Source organism: Aricia agestis, chromosome 20, assembly GCF_905147365.1.
Source record: "Aricia agestis chromosome 20, ilAriAges1.1, whole genome shotgun sequence".
Taxonomy (NCBI): domain Eukaryota; kingdom Metazoa; phylum Arthropoda; class Insecta; order Lepidoptera; family Lycaenidae; genus Aricia; species Aricia agestis.
In genome coordinates, this window is record NC_056425.1 from 3265422 (window position 1) to 3279053 (window position 13632).

A 13632-nucleotide genomic window follows, 5' to 3' on the forward strand; every position below is an offset into this window, starting at 1 on the left:
GCCGCTGAGACATCGCGGCGCGCCTGGTCCCGTGAAGGGACTTTTATATAATTAAAAAACTTACCAACAATACGAAGAAATAATTATATACAATTAAAAAATATATACAATACGACAAATATCCTACAATTATGCAACTTTTAACAATAAAAATCAAATTAAATTTTCAGTGCTGAAAAATTTTCTACTTTTCCCGCCACTCCCGAAAATCCAAACCATAGACATAATATATGCTAATATATTATGTCTATGTATATATTATGCTATGTAAAAAACCATAGACATAATATATGTCTACGACAGTATATATTATGTCTATGTTAAAAACCAAGACTTTTGTTGTCGGTGGTGAAAACTTTGCATTTTAAATTATTACTGGCGTATGTGAAAGTACAAGGTAGAAAAAGACGTTAAAAACCGGGTACAAAAGTTCAACTCGCGACTCGTGAAATCATTTCCTTAATAAAATAGATCTGAAACAATACAAAACATGCAAAAAATTAGTTTGTTAGTATTAGCACGTAAGTATATACACAAATCTATAATTTAATATTATTATTGTTAATAAAGGTACACAGAATATCTACAAAAGAAGTATGAACTAGGGAAATCAGTAGGGCGAGGGATATTAGGGGGTAGTGAATCGTACAGTGAAGAAAGACGGTTTGGGCAACTAAAGAAAATATGTTCAGTAGAGCCTTCGTCAAGTCCACACTCACATAACGACGAATCTCTAACCCTAATTTTGTTGAGGAAAACAGGAGTACAGGAGTGGCCTAAACGTAATCGACAAACTGTGGAGGTTGCAGACTTTTTAGCTTTCCTGTATTTAAAAAACCAAGGCTTAACTGGTACCTGGCTTTGCAATGAAAAAAAAAAGTACCCTTAACCCTTTCTCCAATGCGCATTCCAATCAGTCAGCAAATGTTCTTTAGCTAATGAGATAAGATCGTTACAGTAAATTTTGGAGTGGCCAGGACCGCCTGTGAAAATAGCTTGCTTTGCATAATAGTCAGCGCTTTCGTTGCCTACTATACCGCTGTGTCCAGGTATCCAAACCATCTCAACCCGAATATTTTGTGAGTGGCATTTAAAAAGAATATGTCTTATTTTAACTATATATGGATATTTAAATTTAAAACGAAAAGGGTTAGCCAATATAGCCTGAAGGCAACTTTGTAAGTCAGAAAAAATATCAGAATTATTAAGGCGGTGAGATTCTATAAAGGATAGAGCCTCTAGAATTGCTACAGCTTCCCCTGAAAACATTGAGGATGTAGCAGGCAATTTGAAATTTAAAATGACATTGACTTTTGGTATCCACACAAGTTTAGACGCATCAGTGTAAATGTGATACCAATTTTTATATACAGAATTAATAATCTCTTTAAATTGACTGTTGGCATGGTTGGCAGATGGAGAGTACTTAGGGATGCCAGAGCTAAGGGAAATACAAGGAACTTCATATAATAGGGAGCAATTTATTTTGGTACACGGGACAGGGTAAGCTAGTGAATTTTTGATAACTTTTAAGTAGACAAGGAGGGTCTTTGCGAGTCCAGTAAGATGAAGAGTGGAACAGTTGAGATAGGTATGTAACTTAGGAATGAGAGGATTCATACCGTTTATCATTAGCATAAAATTAATGATGGTAAAAAATATATTGTTGTCAACGTCACCCATACGTCATCAATAACTTGTCATTTGCTGTCAAAAGTAGTGAAAAGTGGTGCAAGAGCATTGCAAATTGCAATTTTATTTAAATTCTCTAATAAATTGAATAAAAACATACTAACATGGTTCTAGACTTAGATCTGTTTCGCGCCGACAAAGATGGTGACCCGGACAAAATTCGCGAAAACCAGCGCAAGAGGTTCAAAGACGTAGGTCTCGTGGACACAGTTGTGGAGCAGGACACACTCTGGAGACGGCTTCGCCACGACGCCGACAACTTGAACAAACTGAAGAATGTGTGCAGCAAGGAAATCGGCGCGAAGATGAAGGCCAAGGAGCCGGCCGGCGCGGAGGACGAGCCTGTTCCTCAGGACGTGGCCGATAACCTTATTAACCTCACTGGTGACCAACTCCGACCTCTCACTGTTAATCAGATCAAGAAGGTACGGTTGCAATGTAGTATTTGATGTAATTTTACTACTTAGTAATATAATAATATTTATATTAGTACTTACACCTGGAACATATTAATATGTAACATATGCTCACAGTACACAATGCCTGGTAGTGTGAATTGTTTATCTAAATTTTAGGTCTTCCTTGCATTGATACAAAGACCAAAAGGTTACAAAATATTTAATACTTAATTCATTTTACATGATAAAATTTTCACCAAATTTTGTTGTCAGTCATGAATATTATGTTGGTGGATATTATTTTTCTTAGTTACTTAGATGTAAAAAAGTGTAATTATGTGTAAATGTAATGAAATTTCAGGTCAGATTACTAATTGATGATGCTATTGTAAAAAATGAGCAAGAAAGGATTGCTGCTGAGAAGACCCGTTCCGCTGCTCTCAGAGAAGTAGGCAATCATCTCCACGAGTCAGTACCAGTTGACGATGATGAAGACCACAATGCAGTGGAAAGGACTTTTGGTGACTGTACAATGAAGAAAAAGTATTCCCATGTAGATCTCATTTGTATGATAGATGGTGAGTGTTTACCTAAATCCTATAAAATCATAATAATAAATTTCTATAATAAAATGTGGCTTAAAACATCCAACAAACAAGCAAAGTACATAATATCTTAACAATCAATCTGTTGTGCAAAATTTCATGTTGGTTAATAATCATCTGTGTAAACAATTTATTAATTTTCTTTGTGAATGCCAATGCCAATAGCATATTGTGTTTATTCACTATTTTCAGTATTATGTTCACTTTTAAACAAAACAATTTTTATGAAATTATCCACTACAGTAGCACCCTAAAAACCATAGAAATATAATACATACATACACCGGATACTAACTGATTCAATTTTAATAAATGAGGTGTCAATTGATTTATACTGAAGTATAATAATTGATTTTATTTGAGATATGTTTTTTTTTTACTTTTTGAATAATTGCTCTTAGGGCAAGAGGTTATTATAAGAGTTTGATGTATGAAGTTATGAACTGGCTTTCTTTTTCATCTTGTTGTACCAACCTATACATCTCACCTGCCAATATAGTTTACTTATTGCAATTTCCAACTACAATAAGGCAAAAAATAATCTACATTTGTCTAATATTATTACATCAACTAATCTTTTAAGGTGTGGATTCTGAGAGAGGTTGTGCAGTTGCTGGTGGCAGAAGCTACTTCCTGAAGGGTCCTGCGGTGTTCCTAGAACATGCCCTAATTCAGTTATCTCTGAGAAGACTCCTGGAACGAGGGTATACTCCACTCTACACACCATTCTTTATGAAGAAAGAGGTATAGTATTTTAGATAATTATCTAACCATTTTAGGTAACTATATTGTAGTAGTATATAAATTATAGATTTATATAAGTATGCTACTGCATTGTAGTTTTTATAGCAATTTTTTTACATAACAGAATATTATTTACTTCAAAAAAAGGAGGTTATCAATTTGACGCATATGTATGTAATATTTCCAGAACTGCCCAGTTTTTTTTATTTCTTAATTGAATTAATTTAATTTTGTATATGTTAATCTATAACAGCTTCTGAATAAATGCTCCGAATTTCAAAAGTGTATGTATGTATGTTTTTATGTTTGTGCAAGCATATCTCCGGAACTACAAGTCCGATTTAAGTGGTTCTTTTTTTATTGTACCAGGTATTGTTTTACTTAGGGAATACTGCAAGTTTCAAAATCGGTTCAGTAGTTTTTGAGATACGGAATTTTAATTCTTAATTACGTACAATTTGAAGTCGGTTTTATCTTTTTAAAATACTATTATTATTAACATGGGGAAAGAAGCCTTTTCTAAGCACTTGTATTCTTAAAATGACATGGCCAATCTTGAATCAAACATTTTTATTAGTTATTATGTAGTTTAGCAACATAATCGTCACTTGACAGTCGTTATCGTAAGTCACGACGATAAAATAAGGCAAGGTTTTTTTACTATAATATAGTCCGACAAGCGTGTTGCACAGCCGTGTCGGATTAAAGAGTACTCCATACATTTTTACACATTACAATACCTTATAATCAAATTTTTTAAGTTTTATCTATACTACAAATCATTTTCCTAAAGCTAGGTACTTCGGATCAGCGAGATAATGTTTATGTACCTAAATTAACCAATAATAGGCATGTCGGATTACAAGGGGCGCCCGATTAACCAGGGGCCGGATTACCGAGGGTCTACTGTACTACTAATGCTAGATGTTGCCAGCAACTTCAGTCGCGCAATAAATTTATATAAATAAATATATGTCCTATGTTAGCCAATATTTCATTTTAAAATATTTTAGCCTGAAGAGGTAACAGCTAGACACTTTGAATTTAATTACTAATAATTTGAATTTAATTACTAATGATTAATCGGACGTAGTAATTCACTCACTACTTTATTATTTACATAAAGAAAGGATAAAATATATTACTGTGTTTTTTCACCCTACCAAACCAACACTTAAGTTTCATGTACAGGTGCACATCCGCATCCGTGGATGGGAGCCTCTTAAAATCTGCATCTGTGGATGTGAAAAAAAAAGACAACATCCCTAATTTGAATTATTAATATTTTAGGTGATGCAAGAAGTTGCTCAACTCGCCCAGTTTGACGAGGAGCTGTACAAGGTGGTCGGCAAGAGCTCAGAGAACAAAGGAGATGCCGGAGTCGAGGAGAAGTACCTGATAGCCACCTCCGAGCAGCCCATAGCCGCCTTCCACAGAGACGAGTGGATACCGGAAGCTTCGTTACCCATCAAGTAATGTGTTTTGATTTTTTTTCCCTTTTAAACTACTTAAGCTAGATGCCAAGTGCATTATAAGGCTTGTCAAAAATTTGAATTAAAAAAAAACTAAGCTTGTAGGTAATAAATGCTGGTTTAACCTTTAGCAACCTACCTATCATAAGGCTCCTGTATCACTCTTTCTTCCATTGTATCAATCCATCACCCAATTTCTCGGAGTCTGCGTGTTGAAGTATAATGTTTTGTATTTTATTAAGCTAGTTAATGTCAATGAGACTAATAAGTCTTATAACAATTTTCAGATACGCCGGCATCTCGACCTGTTTCCGACAAGAGGTAGGCTCTCATGGGCGCGACACTCGCGGCATCTTCCGAGTACACCAGTTTGAAAAGGTATCTTGCACAAATATTATTATGTATGACTGTATGTGCATTGTGCATAACGGTTGGTTTAGTCAGTATTAGACGCACGTGATATTATTTGTTGGTTGGGCTTGACCATAAAGTTAATATACCTAGCGGAATAGAGCAACAATCTCGAGCTGTCAAACGAAACCGAAATTGGTTTCATCTGTGTGTAAAAATATGTGTACCGTATACACTTACACAAGCATGATTGAACATGATTTCTATGAGATTAAATTGTCAACGTGCGGCACGTGCCGACTGAACGTCAAAACATTGTGCTGCTGTCATATATCACACGTCTCTTTTTACCATGCAGTGTTACTGATAGTGACATCTCGCTTGCTCAGGCCTTTGTTTCTCTATTCCGCTAGGTATATTAACTTTATGGGCTTGACATAACCCGATCAAGTTACTCAGGTCTGCCATCTGTCTATGAATCAACTTCTCTGGTAGTACTTGATATTTTTGATGCTAACTGATTAAGGCTGTTCACACAAACGCCTCACCGCTAAACGCAAGAAAAGTAGACAATTAATCTACTGTCTCCCATCTAAAACGACATTTCATTATGTTGTGTCTACCTCTGCGGTTTTTTAAAAGATTGCAGCGTCGTGTCGCTGTACAAACAGCCTTATACAAGACATAAAAACTAAAACTCGGGAATCACGTTACTGCAAAAATTGGAGTTTCGATCACTTGATGATGATTTCGAACCTGGGATGGAGAAAACAGTGTTATTCGAAGTTATCTTGCTGTAGATCAAAATTTACCTCAGACATTGTCTTTTCGATTTTTTCGAACATAATAGTAACTTAATAATAGTGGTAGCACCTCCATTGTGGGAATCGCAGACACAATAGATTTTCAATTGGGGATTGATGGGTTAACATAATTGTGACAATTTTATCCATTCTTCCAGGTCGAACAGTTCGTATTGACCTCTCCCCGCGACAACGCCTCCTGGAAAATGATGGACGAGATGATTGACAACGCTGAGAAGTTCTGCCAAGACCTCGGCCTCCCCTACCGCGTGGTCAACATCGTGTCAGGGGCGCTCAACCATGCGGCCGCCAAGAAGTTCGACCTTGAAGCATGGTTCCCTGGCTCGGGCGCGTTCAGGGAGCTCGTCAGCTGCAGCAACTGCTTGGAGTATCAGGCCAGACGGTTATTGGTCAGGTGAGTCAAAGAGTTATACTGAGGATGCTAAAACATACCACATGGTGTATATTCTATCAGGCGTGCGTAATCATGTGGCAGAAGGTCGCTGAGTGATGAGTCTGAGATCATGGTTTTTGTTTTTTTTCTAAGAGAACTAGTTGTTGAGTCATGGTTATGAGAAGATGAATCATATATCTATGAATCCTAAATAACAATGTGTCATTTTTATATATATACATAGCAATTAACTAAAGCAAATATAAATTAGCTAAAGCTGGATTATTGGAATGAAGTTCCTTATCGCGCGTTGCGAAAGGGGGCTAGACGGAAAAAGTTGTAAGGATATGACACAAAAGTGTCGGTAATCGGTATATTATAACTAGAGCATAATGCTATACTTGTATTGTAAGCTATGCGGTAGCGCGTGTTTCTCTTTGTCTCTCTCTCCCTTTTTTGTTTTTTTTTAACCCCCGACAAAAAAGAGGGGTGTTATAAGTTTGACGTGTCTGTTTGTCTGTGTGTGTATCTGTCCGTGGCATCGTAGCATCCAAACGGGTGGACCGATTTTGATCTAGTTTTTTTTGTTTGAAAGCTGACATGATCGAGAGTGTTCTTAGCTATAATTCATCATCATCAGCCTGCTCAGTGCTGGACAATCAGGGTTTATCTAGTTCACGAAAGGCCGTTAGCAACTTGTAGTCGTTTGATGGGTTTTATATTTCATTCTAGTTCGTGACATTTCCGAACCGAGCTTCTTATGAACCCAAAGTGGAGGTTTCATGTTTGGGCTCATATTAACGGCCTCATCGAAAAGGACATTGATAGATGGTAATCATGAGAATCTGATTCTGTTCATAGGAATTATTCTGCACTATAACCAACACAAGTTTAAAAAGTATGAAATAAAATTAAATTAAGAAATTTAAAAAAAACCCCGCTAAAACAACTTTAAAAAGTAATGAAATAATATTTACTGCCTTTAAGTTCAAATAATTCCTAACTTGTGTAAAGTAATATTTTAGTCCATAATTGTTGTCAAGGTGTGTCGGGGGACCGCTAATATAGATGTTTGATTTCGCATAACAAGTTTAAGGATCAATTCACAGCGATCTGAATCGAGATAGGTAATCAGCGACTTGGCGGTTGTAGATTGTAGTTTACTTGACGGTCCCCCGACACACCGTGACAACAATTATGGACTAAAATATTACTTTACACAAGTTAGGAATTATTTGAACTCAAAGGCAGTAAATATTATTTCATTACTTTTTAAAGTTGTTTTGGCGGGGGTTTTTTTAAATTTCTTAATTATAACTTCGTTCTATCCGGGTGCCCCTTGACACCTCTAAAGTTTTTTTTTTTTTATATTATTGCTCAAACATTTTGTATCCTACTAAAAACTCAAAAATAATATCACCCGTTATTTATTGAGTAAGAATTTTATCGATTTTATCAATGTTACTCAGGTACGGACAGACGAAGAAAATGAATGCGGCGACGGAATACGTGCACATGCTGAACGCGACCATGTGCGCCACCACGCGCGTCATCTGCGCGCTGCTCGAGACGCACCAGACCGATGACGGCATTGTGGTGAGTTATAGCACCGGGAAAAATGTTTGAGACACCTGCATGACTTCCTTCTAAAATCAAATGGCGAGGCAATTTCATACAAATTTTAACATTTTCTAGGAGTTTTGTACCTAAGTCGGCCCCTAGGGCCCTAGATCAGTGGTCCCCAACCTTTTTTTCATGCGGGCCACAAACATGTTTTGGTCTTGGTGTCTTTAAAAGTGGAAAAAATTTAACGACTATCACGTAGATTTTACGTTATTTTGCCGTGGGCGTGGATTTCAAAATAATTGTTTAACATCACGCGGGTCACAAATAAAATCCCGGCGGGCCGCGGGTTGGGGATAGCGGGCCTAGACGATCAACTGTATTGTCAATATCAAGCTTCAATTTTATTGAAGTTTATTTAACAATTAGATTGTAGGCGCGCAATGTTCAATATCAATCATAGACGGTCAATAATATTACGCAATACGTAATATTGCGCCATAAAATTTCTCGTCTAGGGACCCGCTAAGGCACATAACTCCTGGAAAATGTTAAAATGTGTATGAAATTGCCTCGTTACTTTGAATATATGTGACAGTGGCATAGTCGAAAATCGATGTAATCGATGTTGGCTGTCAAAATTTTCATACAAATAATTTTAGGGTGGGTTGCACCAACTTACTTTAACTATAACTGTAAATTTAACTTCAATGCAAAATTTCAAATCTTTGGTTAAAGTTAAAAATACGCCATCAAGACGACCATAACTATAGAGCTCGACAAGGCTTTAAATGCACGTGGCGAAAAAAGGAACTAACGCTGTTATCATACAAAAACGCCATTTTTGACAGTTCTCCTTTACCAGCAGCGCCCCCGCCCACGTTCTTATAAAGCCTTGTCGGACAACCAACGTCCTTTGTCAAATTCTGTGGTCAAAGTTAAAGTTCATAACCATAACTTTAACTTTAACCACGCCTCTGGTGCAACCCAATCTTAGATGCCTATGATAACAGGAACACAGTCAGAGGGGTGGCCTCTGAAAACAAATTCTCGTAATTTTGTTTTGTCATTTTCTAGTGCTGTCTCACTCATATCTGTGATAAGTCGCCTGTGCAGATGAGCTTTTGATTGTAAACAGTTACGTCCCAGAAGTTATATTTTTATCTAGTTTTTGCTTTTTTTATTTGGTTGTTTATGTGTTTATCAACATTACGAGACTACTGTTGTTGGTTTATTTACTCTCTATTTTTTTAACTTTTTTTGTACAATCGACTAACTATTTCTTTTTTTGCAGGTACCAGAAGCGCTTAAGCCGTATCTACCTGAACAATATAAGGATTTGATTCCGTTCGTCAAACCAGCGCCCATAGACGTCGAGGCAGCCGCCGCCGCAGCCAAGAAAGGAAAGAAACAAGAAAAGAAATAATCTCATCCTCATTCTCAAGACACCTTATGAAAAGTGGTGCAAATAATGCCTGTATGCCTGTGATATTATATCGAAAATATCACAAAAAAATTAATAAATACTTACTAGTATTTCAAGATTGGAAAATGCCTACTTTTATTTATTGTTTAGTTAATTTTTAAAATACAAATCATAAAACAGCAACTTGAAATACATCCCATGTTATTTTTTAATCATGTGGCTTTTATAAATGAATATTATGCCTGTTACGATGTAAAATTTTGTTGAATTTAGACAGTTCTCTCTGAAACTATTTATGCTAAAGCAAGCTATTCCATGAGCATTTCAATTTTTATAGAAATTATATTTTAGCTTAAGCTGATATAATTTTATATTTTATTAAATGATTTGCTGAGAATGAACTACTTTTATTTCTTAATATTCCAAAAATGCACACCTTTTTATGAAAACACAAACATTGTACATTTCCTTTATTCAATGCTCTTCAGCGTACAGCCGAGTACAAAAAGTGATATACATGATACACTGATAATATATTATTACAATTTAGGACTAAACTAAAAGATATATACAGATCATGATATCAAATATTCATATTATGCAAACATTTCTAATCAGCTATAAGTTGAATAGATCTTGCACAAAATATAGCTAATTAAAAGCAAAATAAAATCGCTGTTTCTATTGCCTTATAATCTTATCAGAATACATTTCTAGTTGCACCTAGCGTGTAGCAATTTTACAGCGATAAAGAATCATTTTTCATTCCACAATCAATGATTAATGAATATGTGTCATTTTCCACCACTAAAACATTTTTAAAAGTGAGTGTTCATTTCCTTATAAAACATAAGATATACCATGATGTGTACAAGTATATACAGGTGGTCAGGTACTTTTGAATTACTATTCCAAGTAGGAAGAAAGCTTCCTTTGATTTTAAAAGCCTTGAATGAAAATACAGCCTTGAATGAAAATGATAATACAGGAGGTTTCCACTTATTTTACTTTTTATTACTCAAAGTTACTCCTTTTAATACATAAAAGCCTGACCACTCCTTAAGAAATTTTAGGAACAGGACAGAGACAGACAGGATTGAGTAGGAACTCAACAATCTCAACTTACTAAAATAATAAAACTTAAACAAGTGGCATAAAGAGATTAAATATAGAAAAGATATATTAATTACAATTAAAAAGCAACCTGTGACATGGTAGGTATTTTGATAGCAGTAAACTACATTTTTGCATGTGAATTTCAAGCATAGCACTCATGGGGCTGTTATTTGAAGACTTTATGTAGCTGACAGTATGTTAAATCTATGTTTTCGACACCCTCCATTTACATTCAATCAACTCACTCTATCTTAATAAGCATTCCTGTTTTTTGCACAGACCAGGACCATACAAAATGTTTGCTAGTCTGTGTCAAATGGTGATTGAACAACGAAAACTATTATGATTGTCGCCCATGTGTGCTTGGCTTAAATCAACAGAATATAATATATTATACTACACCATAAACCATTCCCTAGATATTTTCTAACACATATCATGCCTTATCATAGCACATATACCATCTTATCTATGTATATGTGTAAAAACTACAACAGTGATTTTGCATTTCACAAAGCATGTGTTACTTAATATCATAATTTTAGTCTTTATTTGAACATGACTGTTAAGACTTATGAGAATAAAAATTTGGGAAAAAGAATAATCCACAAATTTTATTTTTATTTCTGGGTCTGGAGGGCAAAATTTGCAGACCAGAACACTTTCCTCAACTGATAATATTTCTGTGTGAACTTCCCAGGTAGGGAAGCTATTGCACCTACAGTCATAATGATAAACTACAGTGCAACATTGTGGAAATAAGTTAATATTATCAGTAATATGTCCAGCACATTGTAGGGGAAAGTGGCAATTCTGCTAAATAATCTTTCGATAATACAGTTTTGATGCTGCCATAGTAGAATAACAAAATGGTAGCCTCCCAAAAAACAAAACCATTCAGATAAAATAATGCTAAGGCAGTGTAATAGGATCCTAATTGAATCAAAGCTGTATTGATGTCTGATTAATATAACAGAATTGGGATTCTGGTTTAAAGCTATGTTTTTGTTTCAACTTGAAAAATCACAACAGTAATTTAATGAAGTTATGTCAACATTGTATTGTCTGTTCGAAATTATTCCTACAGTCCTAATGAACAAGCAACTACTTACACAATACAAGTGCTTTTGATTACATTCTAAATTATGATTTTTTTAGATAATGTTATAACTTTTAATCTTTTTTGAACACTTCTTTACTTTCAAAAACAAAAATTGTACAATAATTTATGACATCACTAAATAAAAAATATCAAAATATTTATGTTATTCATTGTAAAAATAATAACTACAAGCCTATGAATTTCCTGCTTTCATTTTCTATTGTAATTTGTATTACAATTTATAATACAATATTGATATTATTTAAATAATTGTTCAATCTGTCCATTAAAAAATAGCAGAATTAGCATGCAAGCTGGGCCTTTTGCCGACATTTCTGCATTAAAGCTCTCAATGTGAACTGACGACGTGCAAGAGTACGTACTTGTTTCAAAAATGTGTCAAGATCAATGACCTCTTTACGTAAGGCCTCACCCATATAGTAGATAGCATCCTCTAGTGTGGCTTCCTCGGCAAAGGAGTTCATTAGTTGTGTGTACAGAGGTGCAGTCGTAACGACAGCTTCGTCCACATCGACTCCCTCCTGTTCCCCTAAGCGTTCCACGGCTGACTGAAGCTCCTTCTCTTTTTCTTGTAAAATGGTTATGTTCTTGTCTAAATCACTCCTCTCCTTTTGTAATCTGGCCAAAATATCCTCCAGTCGCATTTTACCCTCCTGTAGCTCTTGTGCTGTGCGACGTAAGGTTTCCAGTTCCGCTTGAGACTGCTGAGACTGTTCATTCAAACGCCTTCTCAGTTTATCTTCGACCGCAGACAGCAAAGATACTTTTATATGCTCCTCTGTAATTGTGCCTCCGGCAACTTCGGGACTAGATCCATAGTTGAATGTTGGATATGGAAGAGGATTTGCTGGAGTTGGAAACTGACTTCCATTAGCCGTGCCCGGGTGTGGGTAGGGCAAGCCAAAGTTAGGGTATGTGGGCATTTCAGCTGTGGGTCTAACATGCGGCATGAACGTTGGACCCGGCTGACTAGGATACTGAGGATGTGGAAAGGTCGTCGGAAAAGTTGGAGGATATGGCATCGGCATTTCGTTTCGAGGTTTAGAATACACAGGAGGTAGCTCCCCAAAAGCAGCTATCATAGATTGCACAAGTTTCATTAAATTGGAGCCATTAGGATTCCATTCGTGTAAATATGGAAGGTACACTTTCCCGTTACTGTCGACATATTTCGAAACTCTTATTGTCATATCTGCTGTTGGCTTGACGAAACACAAAGGTACGTTTTGAGGGTGAGTATCCATAAGCCATATACAAACGGGAATATTGTAGACTGCACCTTTGTAAGTCACTGGTATTGTGCCCTCCAAATTGAGAAGATTCTTTCTTGTACCATTATTGAATACAAAGACTTCTAAACGGTAGGTAAGACTACGATAAACTTGGATAAGAGACATGACCTCTCGAGTCGTAAAATCTCGGTGTTTGTATTTAGCTAGATACGATTTTATAGCTGCTTCGTCGTTGGCCATGATTAAGTTGGATTATTCGATGCAACTTGAGAATAAAACCACAACAATTCACATCAAATTCACAAAAAACTAGGATTTTTATTTTTCATAAAAATTTGTCATCAATTAATCAATTGTCAAAATATTAACTGTCAGATTTTTTTTTCAAGAATTCATAAAATGGATAAGGGACAATGAGTAGGTAATGACTAATGAGTTAATGACGAGTCTAATCTAATGACTAATCCGCTAAATTTTGATGACCATGCTTGATAGTGATGCTAGCCGCTAGGTATTTTGAATTTGTAGTTTGTACACGTCGCAGCCGTGAGCCGGGTTGCCTGCGCAGTGGGCAGCGGGCTGCCGCGTGCCGGTGGCGTACCGCGTAGACCGTAGCAGTTATCTAGCACGGGCCGGCTGTACCGTGTAAGGCTCGGCGCTCACCAGTCGCCACTCGCCAGTCTCTGAGTCGCCAGTCGCCAGTCGCCACTCAC

The 13632-nt window shown here is 36.1% G+C and overlaps 2 protein-coding genes across 2 annotated transcripts; one reads left to right on the forward strand and one right to left on the reverse strand.

Moving 5' to 3' along the window:
• The first annotated feature begins 1217 nt into the window (after positions 1-1217).
• LOC121737218 (serine--tRNA ligase, cytoplasmic) lies at positions 1218-9470 on the forward strand. Its single transcript, XM_042128825.1, has 9 exons — positions 1218-1227; positions 1745-2117; positions 2452-2668; positions 3279-3439; positions 4730-4911; positions 5199-5289; positions 6224-6480; positions 7929-8055; positions 9317-9470. The coding sequence occupies exons 2-9, from the start codon at positions 1797-1799 to the stop codon at positions 9446-9448; spliced, it is 1488 nt and encodes a 495-aa protein (XP_041984759.1). The 5' UTR covers positions 1218-1227; positions 1745-1796; the 3' UTR covers positions 9449-9470.
• Positions 9471-11879: 2409 nt separating this feature from the next.
• LOC121737223 (tumor susceptibility gene 101 protein) lies at positions 11880-13251 on the reverse strand. Its single transcript, XM_042128832.1, has one exon. The coding sequence runs from the start codon at positions 13157-13159 to the stop codon at positions 11969-11971; it is 1191 nt and encodes a 396-aa protein (XP_041984766.1). The 5' UTR covers positions 13160-13251; the 3' UTR covers positions 11880-11968.
• Between the last annotated feature and the right edge of the window lie 381 nt (positions 13252-13632).